This window comes from Electrona antarctica, assembly GCF_951216825.1.
Source record: "Electrona antarctica genome assembly, chromosome: 16".
Taxonomy (NCBI): Eukaryota; Metazoa; Chordata; class Actinopteri; order Myctophiformes; family Myctophidae; genus Electrona; species Electrona antarctica.
The window spans coordinates 3,105,459-3,121,410 of record NC_136797.1 but is presented as its reverse complement, the minus strand read 5'-3'; the positions used below and the strand labels follow the sequence as shown (position 1 = coordinate 3,121,410).

General features: G+C 48.8%; 1 protein-coding gene across 3 annotated transcripts in view; it reads left to right on the top strand.

Annotated features, from left to right (window-relative positions):
• The first annotated feature begins 662 nt into the window (after positions 1–662).
• Positions 663–15,952, top strand: part of nln (neurolysin (metallopeptidase M3 family)) — a 41,982-nt gene continuing 26,692 nt past the window's right edge. For 2 of the 3 annotated variants that reach the window (XM_079523777.1, XM_079523776.1), the window contains exons 1-3: positions 663–1,269; positions 10,037–10,275; positions 12,147–12,295. In XM_079523777.1, the coding sequence (XP_079379903.1) occupies positions 1,220–1,269; positions 10,037–10,275; positions 12,147–12,295 (438 nt within the window). In that variant the 5' untranslated portion in view covers positions 663–1,219. Of the gene's footprint in view, positions 1,270–10,036; positions 10,276–10,831; positions 10,856–12,146; positions 12,296–15,952 lie in introns of those variants that run through there. The other variant, XM_079523778.1, reaches the window with a different exon arrangement.

Genomic DNA, 15,952 nt, shown 5'->3' with positions numbered 1-15,952 from the left:
GAAGCTATACAGTAGCATCCAGTGTGGCGCTGTGTCTGTCTGTCATAATCAGAGCATGATGATGCCGTCATGGATGGAGACACAGCGGGCTGTACGGCACTACAGTACAGATACAGACATCATATCAGTGCTTCTATAAACATAATGACATGAATATAATGGATGGTGGATGGATGGATGGAAGCCCCCCCACCCCGCCCCCCCGACCCTATACAGCAACCTACCTGGTCTGTTTAGCAGCTCTCTCTCTCTCTCTCTCTCTCTCTCTCTCTCTCTCTCTCTCTCTCTCTCCTCCTGCGCGTCATCGGGAACACGTACTGACTGACTGACTGATGATGATCGGCCGTGCGCATGCGCATGCGCACGCCCCGAACGATACGGAAATAAAAGCAAAGCCAAAACAAGCCGGTGGTGTTTGTGTTTGGATTATGTTCAAAGTGCAACAAATGCCTGTCCCTTTAAATCTAGGGAGGGAGAGAGACACACACTCTCTACAGAGAGAGAGAGAGAGAGAGAGACACACACACTCTCTAGTCTACAGAGAGAGAGAGAGAGACACACACACACACACACACACACACACACACACACACACACACACACACTCTCTAGTCTACAGAGAGAGAGAGAGAGAGGGGCTTGGGTACAGTCTGACTGACTAGCGAGGGGTGGCAAGTGCACTCACTCACGGGACGCGAGGCTACATTGTATCGAGAGAGAGAGAGACCCATTTGTGGACAGACAGGTCAGAGACCCTGTGGGACAGACACACCGTTACATTGTATCGAGAGGGGACAGTTTTGAGGACACTTTCATTTGGAGACAGACAGGACGAGGTTTGGCTGGGGGACTTTTTGGGACATTGTAACATTGTATCCTGAAGAAGAGAAGAGACGGTACCGTTTGTGACTGTACAGTACAGTACAGTACAGTACAGTACAGTACAGTACAGTGGGGACTGCAGGGGGTACCGTTTCTGTGACAGTTAAGAGGGAGTGTAGCCTAGTGTTACAGTTACATTGTATCCAGGCAAATATAAGGACTACAGTTGTTTTTGGGGAGGGGGACTGACTGTGTGTGTGTGTGTATGTGTGTGTGTCAGGGACATTGTATCGAGAGGAGGAGGGAAACATATCCATCAAGACGAAGAGGATTATTAGTTTTTACTGTACGCATCATATACAGTACAGAACGAATCGCATGATTTTGATTTTGTGGCATGATGTTTCTACGGCTGAGAATGGTTACCGTCTGCAGAGCGCTTTGCAGGTGTGTACAGTGTGTGTGTGTGTGTGTGTGTGTGTGTGTGTGTGTGTGCTGCTATACATTTATGTTTAGTTATTAGGCTAAAATAACATATCTAGACTATTTTAATAACAATAATGATTTATTGCATTGATTTATTTTTTAATAATTTTTCACCCCTTTGTCAATTATCTAATGTGATCCTGGGCTCTACACACCCTCCGCCAACCTAGTCCCCATATATGGGGGACATGGGGAGAGCAACGGACTTGAACTCATGCTTCCTTCATGCCTGAGTGTCCAAGTCACTCCTTTACACCTGACAGGGGGGAGTTTCCCTGGTTGGACGTAGCGCGTGGAAGGAACGTGTTATTCCAACCAGTTCCTTTCCCCTCCATCAGGCGCCCCGGCTGGCCAGGGGGAGGCAGTATAGAGACCAGTTCCTTTCCCTTCCATCAGGCGCCCCGGCTGGCCAGGGGGAGGCAGTATAGAGACCAGTTCCTTTCCCCTCCATCAGGCGCCCCGGCTGGCCAGGGGGAGGCAGTTTAGAGACCAGGATTTATTGCATTGATTGATTGATAGAATACTTTATTTTGCAGTTTGCAGGGGGAAAAAAGTATACCGGTAGTTCAATACAAAGTCTGCTAAGTGCATTTAAACCCTAAGAAAGGACTACTAGTGTGGCTTGTTTCCATTGTGGTCCTTGTGTAGTGCAGTGCTTTCCAAACTTTTTCATGTCAAGGACCCCCAAATTGACACCGATGAGCCCCACGGACCCCCATTAGAAAAGACATGCATTGCCAGGGACCCCCCATAAGAGAAGAGTTTTACGGCTCTAGCAGTGATTCTCAACCCGGGGACCACCTAGGACCCCCTCAAGGACCACTGGTTGAAAACCAGATGGGCACAATTCTGAGGATACAGTGTGTAGTAGGCTATGAGGATACAGTGTGTAGTAGGCTATGAGGATACAGTGTGTAGTAGGCTATGATCTGAGGATACAGTGTGTAGTAGGCTATGATCTGAGGATACAGTGTGTAGTAGGCTATGATCTGAGGATACAGTGTGTAGTAGGCTATGATCTGAGGATACAGTGTGTAGTAGGCTATGATCTGAGGATACAGTGTGTAGTAGGCTATGATCTGAGGATACAGTGTGTAGTAGGCTATGATCTGAGGATACAGTGTGTAGTAGGCTATGATCTGAGGATACAGTGTGTAGTAGGCTATGATCTGAGGATACAGTGTGTAGTAGGCTATGATCTGAGGATACAGTGTGTAGTAGGCTATGATCTGAGGATACAGTGTGTAGTAGGCTATGATCTGAGGATACAGTGTGTAGTAGGCTATGATCTGAGGATACAGTGTGTAGTAGGCTATGATCTGAGGATACAGTGTGTAGTAGGCTATGATCTGAGGATACAGTGTGTAGTAGGCTATGATCTGAGGATACAGTGTGTAGTAGGCTATGATCTGAGGATACAGTGTGTAGTAGGCTATGATCGCATGTGGCTGCTTGATCTCGAGGGTGCCCAACCCAGTGGTTCTCAAAGTGTGGTCCGGGGCGGACCCCCAGGGGTCCTTGAGGGAGTTCCAGGGGGTCCCCAGCTAAATGATAGCTCGGAACCAAAATGGACCCTTATGGGTCTGTAACTGAGGGCTCTATTTTCGTCACAGCTAAACCCCTTATCCCTATAAAACTTCTTTGCCTTTTTCTTTTACTATTTCGCAAAACATTTTTGAATAGTTAAAATGTCCAGTCTACAAGCTCACAACGTGTCAATGTAGATTGGCTAGTTGAACTATTCAAAAATGTTTTTCAAAATAGTAAAAAAAAGGCAAAGAAGTTTAGGGATAAGGGGTTTAGCGGTGACGGAAATGGAGCCCTGAGAGTGTACACTCTCAGGGTTAAATTAACATAGATTTTACAATATCAATTGGGGGTCCCAGAGATCGAAATGCCATTAAATGGGGGTCTGTAGCTGTACCCTAATGCATGTCCTTGAAATTAAATGGGTTGAGAATCACTGCTAGAGCCGTAACATCTTCTCTTAAGGGGGGGTCCCTTGGATACCTTTTCAAATGGGGGTCCGTGGGGCTAATGGGTGTCAATTTGGGGGTCCTTGACATGACATAGTTTGGGAACCACTATGATCGCACGTGTCTTGATCTTGAGGGTGCTCGCCTAACCTTTTCATTCCAGCTTGCAGCACGGCACGTTTCTTTCCGCTTGTCATCAACATCTTTATTTATACTTGGGAGTACATAGTCGAGGGCTAGCCCTCGTTTTCAATGTGTAGCCGAGGTTACACATTTACTAATTGTTTTAGCTCATGCTCATTTGATTTAGCTATTTTGTCTCATCTGTTTAAGGAAATAGGTAGCTGATATATTGCACTTTTACCTTAGCGCTAGGTATACTCTTGGTTGCTTGTTTTTGCCGAAAATGCACTAAAGACTTCTGGTGATTAGTAGTTTTTGTTCCCTACCTATGTTGAATACACTTATTGTAAGTCGCTTTGGATAAAAGCGTCTGCTAAATGACTGTAATGTAATGTAATGTAATGTAATTTACAATACAAATACAAATACAGTCATTACATTTTAAAATCAGGGTAAATTACGAAGGAACTTTAAGCAGAGCAATCAAAACAAAAATAAGAAAAGAAAGAAACAACTTAAATGGAAACAGGAGCAATCACGGTTATAAATGTTGTGGAGCATTCCTTTGAACTGACCGAATGATGTCAGGGAGTTCAGTTTGAACCCTTTCGGGGCGGGAACCCCTTTTGGTGTTCAGCTATTGAAAAATAGCAGATCTACAAGCTCATAGCGCGGCACCGAGTGCCGCGCTACAAGCTTGTAGGTCTGCAATTTTTTAAACATCGTGAAAATGTGGCGCAAATCTTTGACTATATATTCTTTCACAGCTAACGTTTTTAATTCAAATCTTTGATTCATGGGGGGTCGCTGGAACAACATATTTTCAGATGGGGGTCTGCGGTCAATTACAGATATTTTTGGGGATCCTTGACATGAAAATGTTTGAGAACCACTGACATAGAAACAGTTTTTTTCAGAAAACTTTAGATTTAGAAGACATTTGTAGAATCGTCCTCAGGTCAAAATGGGTTAAGAAATCACTAGAGCGGGTCTGATCGTTCAGTTCTATCGTTCAGTTCTATCGTTCAGTTCCAGCAGGCAACTATTTTTCAATAGCTAATGTATAGCATAATGCTTAACCCATTTTGACCTGAGATCAGATTCTAAAAATGTCTTCTACATCCTGACAGTTTTCTGAAAAAGCTATGTTTCTATGTCAGTGGTTCTTCGATTTTTCAAAAATAGCAGACCTACAAGCTCGTAGCGCGCCACTCGGTGGCGCGCTATGAGCTTGTAGATCTGCTATTTTCCAATAGCTAAAGCATAACATAATGCTAACACCAAAAAGGGTTCCCGCCCAAAAGGGGTTCCCGTCCAAAATGTTAATTAATTGGGGGTCCTGTACAAAGTGGTAACGAGGCCTTCCAGCAGCAACTGGAACCCCCAGGTGTTTAAAGTATAAAGTGGTAACGAGGCCTTCCAGCAGCAACTGGAACCCCCAGGTGTTTAAAGTATAAAGTGGTAACGAGGCCTTCCAGCAGCAACTGGAACCCCCAGGTGTTTAAAGTATAAAGTGTCCATAACAAACATGGTGGTAAAAGTCCTGCGTCTTTTTAACATGTCGAAACAATGTAAAACACGTGGCGTGGTTCACGTTCCCCGCCAGCCTGACCTTCAGGAATGTATTGCTTCTTAGGGGGGGGGGGGTGATGTCAACATGCATGAGCCAGACACACACACACACACACACACACACACACACACACACACACACACACACACACACACACACACACAGCAGGTTCACAACCTAAACTAAACAGGCGTACAGCTAAATAGCCTAGAGCAGCGGACCTCAAACTTTTTTTTGGCCGTGCACACCCCCCGTGACCTCCTGACCTATAGCTGACCCCCCCCCCCCCCACACACACACACACACCAAACGCTCAGTCTCGTTGTATTTGTCCGAAAATGATACATTTTTAAATATTATGACTGGCAAATGTAATCCCAGAATGTCACTGCACAGAGCGACATGCATCTGCTGGATTATACTCTTGCAGCTGCTCTATACATCTCCTTACAACGGTGTTTTTCTCCTGATTTGGCTGTTTGTGTTAAATAACACCATAAAACCGCCGTCACCATTTTCATGTCACGCACCCCCTAGAGAGAGAGTTGGCGCACCACACGGGGTGTTGTTTTCATGTCACGCACCCCCTAGAGAGAGAGTTGGCGCACCACACGGGGTGTTGTTTTCATGTCACGCACCCCCTAGAGAGAGAGTTGGCGCACCACACGGGGTGTTGTTTTCATGTCACGCACCCCCTAGAGAGAGAGTTGGCGCACCACACGGGGTGTTGTTTTCATGTCACGCACCCCCTAGAGAGAGAGTTGGCGCACCACACGGGGTGTTGTTTTCATGTCACGCACCCCCTAGAGAGAGAGTTGGCGCACCACACGGGGTGTTGTTTTCATGTCACGCACCCCCTAGAGAGAGAGTTGGCGCACCACACGGGGTGTTGTTTTTGTCACGCACCCCCTAGAGAGAGAGTTGGCGCACCACACGGGGTGTTGTTTTTGTCACGCACCCCCTAGAGAGAGAGTTGGCGCACCACACGGGGTGTTGTTTTCATGTCACGCACCCCCTAGAGAGAGAGTTGGCGCACCACACGGGGTGTTGTTTTTGTCACGCACCCCCTAGAGAGAGAGTTGGCGCACCACACGGGGTGTTGTTTTTGTCACGCACCCCCTAGAGAGAGAGTTGGCGCACCACACGGGGTGTTGTTTTCATGTCACGCACCCCCTAGAGAGAGAGTTGGCGCACCACACGGGGTGTTGTTTTTGTCACGCACCCCCTAGAGAGAGAGTTGGCGCACCACACGGGGTGTTGTTTTTGTCACGCACCCCCTAGAGAGAGAGTTGGCGCACCACACGGGGTGTTGTTTTCATGTCACGCACCCCCTAGAGAGAGAGTTGGCACCACACGGGGTGTTGTTTTCATGTCACGCACCCCCTAGAGAGAGAGTTGGCACCACACGGGGTGTTGTTTTCATGTCACGCACCCCCTAGAGAGAGAGTTGGCGCACCACACGGGGTGTTGTTTTCATGTCACGCACCCCCTAGAGAGAGAGTTGGCGCACCACACGGGGTGTTGTTTTGGGCAGAACATTTAGATTTTAGTCTCTTCAATAGTTTTAATTTGGTTTCAGTCACATTTTAGTCACCCGGAATGTTTTGGTGTTAGTCTAGTTTTAGTCGACTAAATATCATAAGACTTTTGTCGACTAAATCTACAGTTGATTTAATCGACTAAAATGTATTTTGGTGGGCCTTGATGCTCACAACGCGTCGCACTGTGAGCTTGTAGATCGGCTATTTTCAGCAAATGTAAAATCAGTCATTTCGACGGCATCGAGGCGCATCTATTGCGCATTGCCAAGGGTTTATCGCGCGCAACCCTTATTTTGAAGAGCCAAATATCCGTAACCGGATGTTACAATGATAAAATGCTGTGTGTGGTGTCTTGACCGGTTGTTGTTCGGTCGGCTCTGCTGTCGGCCGTTGGAAAAACCTTGTTTTCACCAGAAAACGACATTCATTGTGCCGATTTGGAGATTACAGGCCAATGAAAGCAGCACATAGAGTGCAGGTGGATGCGCGCGCATCTTCAAAATGGCCGCCGCGGCCGCTGTCCCTCTTACACTGTGATGCTAACGAGAGGCAGCTAACGATACGATCGGATCAAAACATGGATTAAAGATTATAAACCCTGGGAAACGTAGCCTACGGGCCTGGATTAAAGATTATAAACCCTGGGAAACGTAGCCTACGGGCCTGGATTAAAGATTATAAACCCTGGGAAACGTAGCCTACGGGCCTGGATTAAAGATTATAAACCCTGGGAAACGTAGCCTACGGGCCTGGATTAAAGATTATAAACCCTGGGAAACGTAGCCTACGGGCCTGGATTAAAGATTATAAACCCTGGGAAACGTAGCCTACGGGCCTGGATTAAAGATTATAAACCCTGGGAAACGTAGCCTACGGGCCTGGATTAAAGATTATAAACCCTGGGAAACGTAGCCTACGGGCCTGGATTAAAGATTATAAACCCTGGGAAACGTAGCCTACGGGCCTGGATTAAAGATTATAAACCCTGGGAAACGTAGCCTACGGGCCTGGATTAAAGATTATAAACCCTGGGAAACGTAGCCTACGGGCCTGGATTAAAGATTATAAACCCTGGGAAACGTAGCCTACGGGCCTGGATTAAAGATTATAAACCCTGGGAAACGTAGCCTACGGGCCTGGATTAAAGATTATAAACCCTGGGAAACGTAGCCTACGGGCCTGGATTAAAGATTATAAACCCTGGGAAACGTAGCCTACGGGCCTGGATTAAAGATTATAAACCCTGGGAAACGTAGCCTACGGGCCTGGATTAAAGATTATAAACCCTGGGAAACGTAGCCTACGGGCCTGGATTAAAGATTATAAACCCTGGGAAACGTAGCCTACGGGCCTGGATTAAAGATTATAAACCCTGGGAAACGTAGCCTACGGGCCTGGATTAAAGATTATAAACCCTGGGAAACGTAGCCTACGGGCCTGGATTAAAGATTATAAACCCTGGGAAACGTAGCCTACGGGCCTGGATTAAAGATTATAAACCCTGGGAAACGTAGCCTACGGGCCTGGATTAAAGATTATAAACCCTGGGAAACGTAGCCTACGGGCCTGGATTAAAGATTATAAACCCTGGGAAACGTAGCCTACGGGCCTGGATTAAAGATTATAAACCCTGGGAAACGTAGCCTACGGGCCTGGATTAAAGATTATAAACCCTGGGAAACGTAGCCTACAGGCCTGGATTAAAGATTATAAACCCTGGGAAACGTAGCCTACGGGCCTGGATTAAAGATTATAAACCCTGGGAAACGTAGCCTACAGGTCTGGATTAAATAATATAAACCCTGGGAAACGTAGCCTACGGGCCTGGCGGGCTAGACGATTAATTTAATCCTACGGTTACTACGGTTCTGGCGAGCTGCGTGATAATAATAATCATACTATAATTAACTGAATGTGTGTCTGAATGTGTGTCAGAAACACCGCCGTAGCTCCTCACTGCCTGCACCAATCACTCCCCCTTTTCACACAGGCATTGACCATAACAATATGGAGGTCTTAACGAAGCCCTTTGTCCAATTTAACAAATTAGTGAATTAAAAATGCGAAAACGCACCCAGGGTGCAGTACCCCCCGCGAGTACTGCACCCAAGTATTTCACAACGGGTAAAGGCTAGTAATAATAATAATATCAATGTCTCCTGGCGTGACGTGGCTCCGTGCTCTTCTCTCTCTTGTTAAAGTGTGATTTACGCCACGGTCGTACGACTGGGTATAAATTAAACATTAAACTTCTGACACCAACGGGAGGTTTCTCCCTCGACCCCTTTGACCCCTTGACCTCTGCCTTTGAAGTGGCATGGTGACATTCCATTCCTCCCCTGGCCCTGTCTGTCTGTCTGTCTGTCTGTCTGTCTGTCTGTCTGTCTGTCTGTCTGTCTGTCTGTCTGTCTGTCTGTCTGTCTGTCACAACACACACACACACACACACACACACAAGCACACACACCCACACACACACACACACACACACTTAACCCTTGTGTGACCACACACTTGTCCAGTTGCGTAACCCTGATGTCTTTACACAAGTGGTCGTCAAATCCTTTTTTTAGCTCGGACTCCCAAAAGAGACATTTGACATCTCCCCGGGGCGGGGACCTACACTAGTCCTTGTAGATCTGCTATTTTCATTACGTGTTCACTATATACAATGTCTGACATTTATTTGATTAAAAAAATAAAATAAAGTCAAACATTTTATTTGATTTAATTAGTGTTAGGACAAAAAAAAACATATGCCAGTGACCCCGATAAAGGAGGATTTTTACGGCTCTAGCAGTGATTCCGAAACATATTAATTCAATGGACCCCCAGTTTCACACGCATTATGCTACGGACCCCCGATTTAATGGCATTTCTATCTCTGGTACCCCAATTTATATTGTAAAACCACTGTTAATTTAACTCTGAGAGTGTACAAATGGAACCAAATGGACCTGTTAGGGTCCATTTGGTTCCATTTGTACACTCTCAGCTTGTAGTTCTGCTATTTTTGAAAAATCGAAGAACGAAACATAGCTTTTTCAGAAAACTGTCAGGATGTACATTTTTAGAATCTGATCTCAGGTCAAAATGGGTTAAAGGCTGTCCTGTGTGTCTGTGTTTGGCATGTTGTTGGACTGGACCTGCATTGTTTGTGGCGATCCATCACCTCCTACTGCTGTCGTTGTTGTTGTTGTTGTTGTTGTTAGCCGGTGGAAAAGTACTCAAATGTTTTTACTTAAGTAAAAGTATCAATACTGCAGTGTAAATTAATTGCAGAAATTCAAAAGAACGTCACATAGAGTATAGCCTGGGAAGCATTCCTTTATTCCTTTTCAATATAGTATTTGAACTGAAAGAAACCTAATTGTTTCCTATCCTAACGTGTGTGTGTGTGTGTGTGTGTGTGTGTGTGTGTGTGTGTGTGTGTGTGTGTGTGTGTGTGTGTGTGTGTGTGTGTGTGTGTGTGTGTGTGTGTGTGCGCGTGCGCGTGCCTGCCTGCCTCCCTCCAGAGTGAGGATGACCCTGCAGAGTGAAGCGGTGGGTCCCGTACGGACCTGCAGCGTCTCGGCCCAGACCAGCAGGACCCCCCTCAGGTGGGACCTCACCCCGCTGGACATCAGGAGTAAGACGGACAGCCTGGTCAGGAGGATCAAGAAGCTCTACGACGACATCGGATCTCTGAACCTAGAAGAGGTCTCTGTTGAAAACACGCTGAGGGCGCTGGCCCTCGCCAAGATGGAGTATGGATGTAAGTATTATAGAAAACACGCTGAGGGCGCTGGCCCTCGCCAAGATGGAGTATGGATGTAAGTATTATAGAAAACACGCTGAGGGCGCTGGCCCTCGCCAAGATGGAGTATGGATGTAAGTATTATAGAAAACACGCTGAGGGCGCTGGCCCTCGCCAAGATGGAGTATGGATGTAAGTATTATAGAAAACACGCTGAGGGCGCTGGCCCTCGCCAAGATGGAGTATGGATGTAAGTATTATAGAAAACACGCTGAGGGCGCTGGCCCTCGCCAAGATGGAGTATGGATGTAAGTATTATAGAAAACACGCTGAGGGCGCTGGCCCTCGCCAAGATGGAGTATGGATGTAAGTATTATAGAAAACACGCTGAGGGCGCTGGCCCTCGCCAAGATGGAGTATGGATGTAAGTATTATAGAAAACACGCTGAGGGCGCTGGCCCTCGCCAAGATGGAGTATGGATGTAAGTATTATAGAAAACACGCTGAGGGCGCTGGCCCTCGCCAAGATGGAGTATGGATGTAAGTATTATAGAAAACACGCTGAGGGCGCTGGCCCTCGCCAAGATGGAGTATGGATGTGTTGATGATGGATGGATGAATGAATGAATGAATGAATCTTGACGGATTTACAAACGGGTTGGTTTATTACAAACGTTGTCAACGTGGCTATGATTCAGGACGCGTATCGGCTTAATTTTGTTTTTTATATGAACGTCGTATAAAAGCATATAAGTATGCGGACGTCTCTGACGTTTATAACAAACCAAACCGTTTGAAAATCGGTTGAACATTGAGCAAGTTATGGTTATTTAAAAAGTACATGCCCCATAGACACAATGTTATGCTGCACCGAGGTAAGATGGCCGCCACGTAGCAACGTCGCTCTCCAATTTACAATTTAGGCATTTAGCAGACGCTCTTAATCCAGAGCGACGCTCCATTGGCCAGAGTGTGAGCCAATTAGCTTTAATCCAGAGCGACGCTCCATTGGCCAGAGTGCGGGTGACTCTCCATTGGCCAGAGTGCGGGTGACTCTCCATTGGCCAGAGTGCGGGTGACTCTCCATTGGCCAGAGTGCGGGTGACTCTCCATTGGCCAGAGGGTGAGCCAATTAGCTTTCTTATATATATCTATGCAGTGGTGGAAAAAGTACTCAATTGTTTTACTTAAGTAGAAGTACCAATACAATTTAGAACTACTTCATTACAAGTCAAAGTACAGAATTGAAAATGTACTTAAAAGTACAAAGGTATTGGCATCAAAATGTACTTAAAGTACTAAAAGTAAAAGTATTCATATTGCAGAATGTCCCATTTCACAAAGTTCAAAATGTGTAGAAAATCTATTGAAAATAGCCGATCTACAAGCTCACAATGCGTCGCAATGCGACGCATTGTGAGCTTGAACTAAACTAAACTAATCGTGTGAGTCAGGCCTAACTATGATGCGCCCCCATGCAGCAGCGCGCCACGCGCTGGACTTCCCCCAGTATGTGAGTCAGGCCTAACTATGATGCGCCCCCATGCAGCAGCGCGCCACGCGCTGGACTTCCCCCAGTATGTGAGTCAGGCCTAACTATGATGCGCCCCCATGCAGCAGCGCGCCACGCGCTGGACTTCCCCCAGTATGTGAGTCAGGCCTAACTATGATGCGCCCCCATGCAGCAGCGCGCCACGCGCTGGACTTCCCCCAGTATGTGAGTCAGGCCTAACTATGATGTGCCCCCATGCAGCAGCGCGCCACGCGCTGGACTTCCCCCAGTATGTGAGTCAGGCCTAACTATGATGCGCCCCCATGCAGCAGCGCGCCACGCGCTGGACTTCCCCCAGTATGTGAGTCAGGCCTAACTATGATGCGCCCCCATGCAGCAGCGCGCCACGCGCTGGACTTCCCCCAGTACGTGTCTCCCTGTAAGGAGGTCCGCTCAGCGAGCACCGAGGCGGACAAGAGGCTGTCCGACTTGGACGTGGAGCTCAGCATGAGAGAGGACATCTTCACCAGAGTCATAGCGCTACAGGTAACGGCACACATTACATACTTAAGCAATATTACACGAGAGGCGGTGGTTTAACGTCATTAATGCACGCCGAATAACCCCTTTTGGTGTTTTGGTGTTATACTTTATTGAAAAATAGCAGATCTACAAGCTAGAGCCGCGCTACGAGCTCCTAGATCTGCTGTTTTTGAAAAACCGGGAAAATGTGGCACAAATCTTTGATTATATATTCTTTCAGAGCGAACGTTTTTAACTTGAATCTTTGTTTCTGGGGGCGGGGGGGGGGGGGGGTCCCTGGAACAACATATTTTCAAATCGGGCTCCGCGGCCAAATACAGATAATTCTGGGGGTCCTTGACATGAAAAAGGTTGAGCACCACTACTGACATAGAAATAGAAACATGGGGTTTTCTGAAAACTGTTAGGATTTAGAAGACATTTTGTAGAATCGTCCTCGGGTCTAAATGGGTTAAGTCTCTTAATTCCACACACTTCTCTACCTTCATTTAAACTCTGACCTCTGACCTCTGACTGGGGAAGTACGGTACGATACAGTACGGTTATTGTTCATGAGTCTAATGACCATTAAAATGTCCCCGACGTCAATTATATTTCAATAGAAGAAGAAGTGGAAAGAGGTGGTTTTATTCATGGGAAAATCTGAATTTCGTTGGACATATTTGTTTTTGACGTGGTGTTATAATTAAATGTAAGACTATTATATAATATATATATATATATATGGTAAATGGTAAATGGTGCATTTATATAGCGCCTTTATCCAAGGCGCTTTACATAGATTGTGCATTACATTCACCCATTCACACACACATTCATACACCAATTGCGGCGGAAGCCATGCAAGGTACCGACCAGCACATCGGGAGCAATTTGGGGTTCAGTGTCTTGCCCAAGGACACTTCGACATGTAGACAGGAGGAGCCGGGATTCGAACCGCCGACCCATGGATCATTGGACGACCTGCTCTACCTCCTGAGCCACAGTTGCCCCTGAACAGGCACACTGACTCCCAAGAAAACAAAAACGTGGCACTTATAGTTCATGTGAGAAAGGTCGCCGACCCCCGCTGTGTAGACTGCTATATAAAGCTGCCCCAGTGTGTGAACCACTGGTCGAGGCCAGGGGCGTGCAGAGAGTTAAGAGAGACAGGGGCGTGCAGAGAGTTAAGAGAGACAGGGGCGTGCAGAGAGTTAAGAGAGACAGGGGCGTGCAGAGAGTTAAGAGAGACAGGGGCGTGCAGAGAGTTAAGAGAGACAGGGGCGTGCAGAGAGTTAAGAGAGACAGGGGCGTGCAGAGAGTTAAGAGAGACAGGGGCGTGCAGAGAGTTAAGAGAGACAGGGGCGTGCAGAGAGTTAAGAGAGACAGGGGCGTGCAGAGAGTTAAGAGAGACAGGGGCGTGCAGAGAGTTAAGAGAGACAGGGGCGTGCAGAGAGTTAAGAGAGACAGGGGCCTGCAGAGAGTTAAGAGAGACAGGGGCGTGCAGAGAGTTAAGAGAGACAGGGGCCAGGGGCGTGCAGAGAGTTAAGAGAGACAGGGGCCAGGGGCGTGCAGAGAGTTAAGAGAGACAGGGGCCAGGGGCGTGCAGAGAGTTAAGAGAGACAGGTCGAGGCCAGGGGCGTGCAGAGAGTTAAGAGAGACAGGGGCCAGGGGCGTGCAGAGAGTTAAGAGAGACAGGTCGAGGCCAGGGGCGTGCAGAGAGTTAAGAGAGACAGGTCGAGGCCAGGGGCGTGCAGAGAGTTAAGAGAGACAGGGGCCAGGGGCGTGCAGAGAGTTAAGAGAGACAGGTCGAGGCCAGGGGCGTGCAGAGAGTTAAGAGAGACAGGGGCCAGGGGCGTGCAGAGAGTTAAGAGAGACAGGGGCCAGGGGCGTGCAGAGAGTTAAGAGAGACAGGTCGAGGCCAGGGGCGTGCAGAGAGTTAAGAGAGACAGGTCGAGGCCAGGGGCGTGCAGAGAGTTAAGAGAGACAGGGGCCAGGGGCGTGCAGAGAGTTAAGAGAGACAGGGGCCAGGGGCGTGCAGAGAGTTAAGAGAGACAGGTCGAGGCCAGGGGCGTGCAGAGAGTTAAGAGAGACAGGGGCCAGGGGCGTGCAGAGAGTTAAGAGAGACAGGGGCCAGGGGCGTGCAGAGAGTTAAGAGAGACAGGGGCCAGGGGCGTGCAGAGAGTTAAGAGAGACAGGTCGAGGCCAGGGGCGTGCAGAGAGTTAAGAGAGACAGGGGCCAGGGGCGTGCAGAGAGTTAAGAGAGACAGGTCGAGGCCAGGGGCGTGCAGAGAGTTAAGAGAGACAGGGGCCAGGGGCGTGCAGAGAGTTAAGAGAGACAGGGGCCAGGGGCGTGCAGAGAGTTAAGAGAGACAGGTCGATGCCAGGGGCGTGCAGAGAGTTAAGAGAGACAGGTCGAGGCCAGGGGCGTGCAGAGAGTTAAGAGAGACAGGGGCCAGGGGCGTGCAGAGAGTTAAGAGAGACAGGGGCCAGGGGCGTGCAGAGAGTTAAGAGAGACAGGTCGAGGCCAGGGGCGTGCAGAGAGTTAAGAGAGACAGGGGCCAGGGGCGTGCAGAGAGTTAAGAGAGACAGGGGCCAGGGGCGTGCAGAGAGTTAAGAGAGACAGGGGCCAGGGGCGTGCAGAGAGTTAAGAGAGACAGGGGCCAGGGGCGTGCAGAGAGTTAAGAGAGACAGGGGCCTGGGGCGTGCAGAGAGTTAAGAGAGACAGGGGCCAGGGGCGTGCAGAGAGTTAAGAGAGACAGGGGCCAGGGGCGTGCAGAGAGTTAAGAGAGACAGGGGCCAGGGGCGTGCAGAGAGTTAAGAGAGACAGGGGCCAGGGGCGTGCAGAGAGTTAAGAGAGACAGGGGCGTGCAGAGAGTTAAGAGAGACAGGGGCCAGGGGCGTGCAGAGAGTTAAGAGAGACAGGGGCGTGCAGAGAGTTAAGAGAGACAGGGGCCAGGGGCGTGCAGAGAGTTAAGAGAGACAGGGGCCAGGGGCGTGCAGAGAGTTAAGAGAGACAGGGGCCAGGGGCGTGCAGAGAGTTAAGAGAGACAGGGGCCAGGGGCGTGCAGAGAGTTAAGAGAGACAGGGGCCTGCAGAGAGTTAAGAGAGACAGGGGCCAGGGGCGTGCAGAGAGTTAAGAGAGACAGGGGCCTGCAGAGAGTTAAGAGAGACAGGGGCGTGCAGAGAGTTAAGAGAGACAGGGGCCAGGGGCGTGCAGAGAGTTAAGAGAGACAGGGGCGTGCAGAGAGTTAAGAGAGACAGGGGCCAGGGGCGTGCAGAGAGTTAAGAGAGACAGGGGCCAGGGGCGTGCAGAGAGTTAAGAGAGACAGGGGCCAGGGGCGTGCAGAGAGTTAAGAGAGACAGGGGCCAGGGGCGTGCAGAGAGTTAAGAGAGACAGGGGCCAGGGGCGTGCAGAGAGTTAAGAGAGACAGGGGCCAGGGGCGTGCAGAGAGTTAAGAGAGACAGGGGCCAGGGGCGTGCAGAGAGTTAAGAGAGACAGGGGCCTGCAGAGAGTTAAGAGAGACAGGGGCCAGGGGCGTGCAGAGAGTTAAGAGAGACAGGGGCCAGGGGCGTGCAGAGAGTTAAGAGAGACAGGGGCCAGGGGCGTGCAGAGAGTTAAGAGAGACAGGTCGAGGCCAGGGGCGTGCAGAGAGTTAAGAGAGACAGGGGCCAGGGGCG